The sequence below is a fragment of the Electrophorus electricus genome, chromosome 5 (assembly GCF_041902795.1).
Source record: "Electrophorus electricus isolate QZ-2024a chromosome 5, ASM4190279v1, whole genome shotgun sequence".
Classification (NCBI taxonomy): Eukaryota; Metazoa; Chordata; class Actinopteri; order Gymnotiformes; family Gymnotidae; genus Electrophorus; species Electrophorus electricus.
In genome coordinates, this window is record NC_137501.1 from 31,477,166 (window position 1) to 31,479,665 (window position 2,500).

The following is a 2,500-nucleotide window of genomic DNA, read 5'->3' on the forward strand; positions in this document are numbered from 1 at the left end:
TGTGTGCTGGAACTAGGTGCAATTTAGGCACTTTCACCCTTCCTGCTTTAAACTATGATCAACACTCAAACAAAAGTAGATACAGAGAGATTGTTAAAGAAATCTTTAATGATTAATAGTTTATATCATCACAAAACAAATATTCTATTTATCAACTATTAGTGTCGCTCTCTCTCTATCTCACCCCTATAGATCCATACACAAACAGACAGACAGACAGGTATACATTTGTATTTGCGTGTTTATAAATAACTTTATTGTAACGAATGGCTTGACTGACTGGCTTGTCTGGTGTGTGTCTCTGCTCATTACAGAGGAAACAAACCGTGTGGTTTGGGATCATTTGCTCTTGGTATCGAGCACAATGCAGAACAAACTACGGTAGCCATGCAGTTTTGATTACACAATCCAGCAGGTACACACATAGATTTGCTGAACACACACACACACACACACACACACACAAAACACACAAAACACACTTTTCAATTTGCCCCATCCCCATTAATGACGTTACACTATCAAATTAACAACTTTAAGGCCAATTACTCCCGAAAGCCTGCACAGTCTCTACCAATTCCTCTCTGCCTCTCAAAGTCGCTATTTAATCTAAATTTAAATGAGTGTATTGCGCTCTGAAGCGCTGTGAATCCATAAGAAAAGCTGAGGTCACGCTCACACACACAGACATTTATCCAGTCAGTCACTCTTTTGTGGCGACACCCTTCATAGTCTCATTGCGGTGATTAGGCCCTTGTGCTGCGTCAGACATGTGGAGAAGAGGGGGCTTACCCAGAGAGGCGGGGCCCAGCAGACTGGCCAATAGGAGCACCTGTAGCACCCACATGGCCCCTCCCCTCAATGCTGCCTCACTGATGTTTGTGAAGCCGCTCCTCCTTGCCCGGATTGGCCAGTGCACGTGCGATGCTTGCTTGGCAGGGCGGGGCAGAGTCGTAGGTGAGGGCGGGAACACAGACGACCACTACGGCTTCACCTGCAAACACACACAGAGAAGCACAAAGTCAAAACACACGTCACACTGACCTCCAAACACACTTCCCACTGGCCGTGTTCCTCCAATCCAGTGCAGAAGTCACTCCCACAATTACATCAAGCCAGCCGACGTGACCTGTGACACGTGAGACACTAGAACCCTGCACTCTACCTGCAACTGGTCTCCCATGTGTACCGGCGTTCAAAACAGCAAAACAACACAAAACAGCCATTTCACAGGTGCTTTTATTCATATAATTCATTCTTCTTCTTTTTCTTATTATTATTATTAATATTAACCAATCACATGGATGCATGTCTGAGAATTAGCCTTTTAGTTGCAGTTTGAGTCCATTAAAAGCTCGTGTTAAGTGCTGCATCCACTGAGATTTTGAGTGTCTGACCTGCCACACCCAGCCCCGCACCACCCCGCCCCAGCTAGCCCCGCCCCACACCCCAAGCCCCGCCCACCCTGCCTCTGCCTGCCCCAGCTGAGCATGCAGACGTCTGCTGTGTGCTACCAGGGAAGACCGACCCTCGCAGGGCAGTGAACCTGCCTTGACCTTGGCCTTGCTGTGATGCGATACAGGCAGTAATGAAGCTTTCTAGAACACCTTTATCAGGTGAGCACTTGGGTTGTTCCGTTTCTCTCTACAGACTGTGAGAGTTCAGTGGCAAAACCTCCACTCCTGAAACGTTTCAGATAGAAAACCTTTCTCCTCGTAGCCGTGTTCCCGTCCATTCTCTTCCACACACACACACACAATCTGCACGCAATGCATTTTTTAGGGCCAGAAGCAGAGTGGTGTTTGGTGCTGGGTGTTGATCAGATCACAGGTAAAATACTCTCCTCCAAAACTCAGCTAGCCAAAAGACTCCTCTAGTTTTGAGGGAAAAAACCCTGACAAAATAGATTTGTGTTAATTAACAAAACCACCAAAGCAGGAGGCCACGATGAACGTAACGCCCCAGGCCGTCACACAGTGAATGTATTACAGTGCAGTGTGACTGTTGCTCTCAAATCAGTGGTCTTAACTTCTGCTCTCAGATCAGCGATCTTAACGGCCGCTCTCAGATCAGCGATCTTAACGGCCGCTCTCAGATCAGCGATCTTTACTTCTGCTCTCAGATCAGCAATCATAACTGTTGCTCTCAAATCAGTGGTCTTAACTGCTGCTCTCAAATCAGTGGTCTTAACTTCTGCTCTCAGATCAGCGGTCTTAACGGCTGCTCTCAGATCAGCGGTCTTAACTGCTGTTCTCAGATCAGCGGTCTTAACGGCCGTCTGTTCCATTTTTCTGCACATCGTCAGGAGCCTCTACTGCACAACACAGTGTAAAAGTCAAATTAAAACTTCAGCAAAAATATCTTTACCCCAGGACACAGGCCATCAAGCCCAGAAAACAGCAGCAAAGCAACATGGGTAAAATATCTTCCACATTAAAGTCTCAGCATTAAAGTAAATGTGTTGCAGAGGTGCTGATTAATCAAATTAAAATGCACAACA

At 46.4% G+C, this 2,500-nt stretch overlaps 1 protein-coding gene across 6 annotated transcripts in view; it reads right to left on the reverse strand.

Annotated features, from left to right (window-relative positions):
- The window catches only part of LOC113591681 (adhesion G protein-coupled receptor L3), a 242,709-nt gene that overhangs the window by 168,951 nt on the left and 71,258 nt on the right, over positions 1 to 2,500 (reverse strand). For all 6 annotated transcript variants that reach the window (XM_081714797.1, XM_035529972.2, XM_035529968.2 and 3 more), the window contains exon 3: positions 793 to 994. In XM_081714797.1, coding sequence (XP_081570923.1) covers positions 793 to 847 — 55 coding nt within the window. In that variant the 5' untranslated portion in view covers positions 848 to 994. The remainder of the gene's footprint in view (positions 1 to 792; positions 995 to 2,500) is intronic.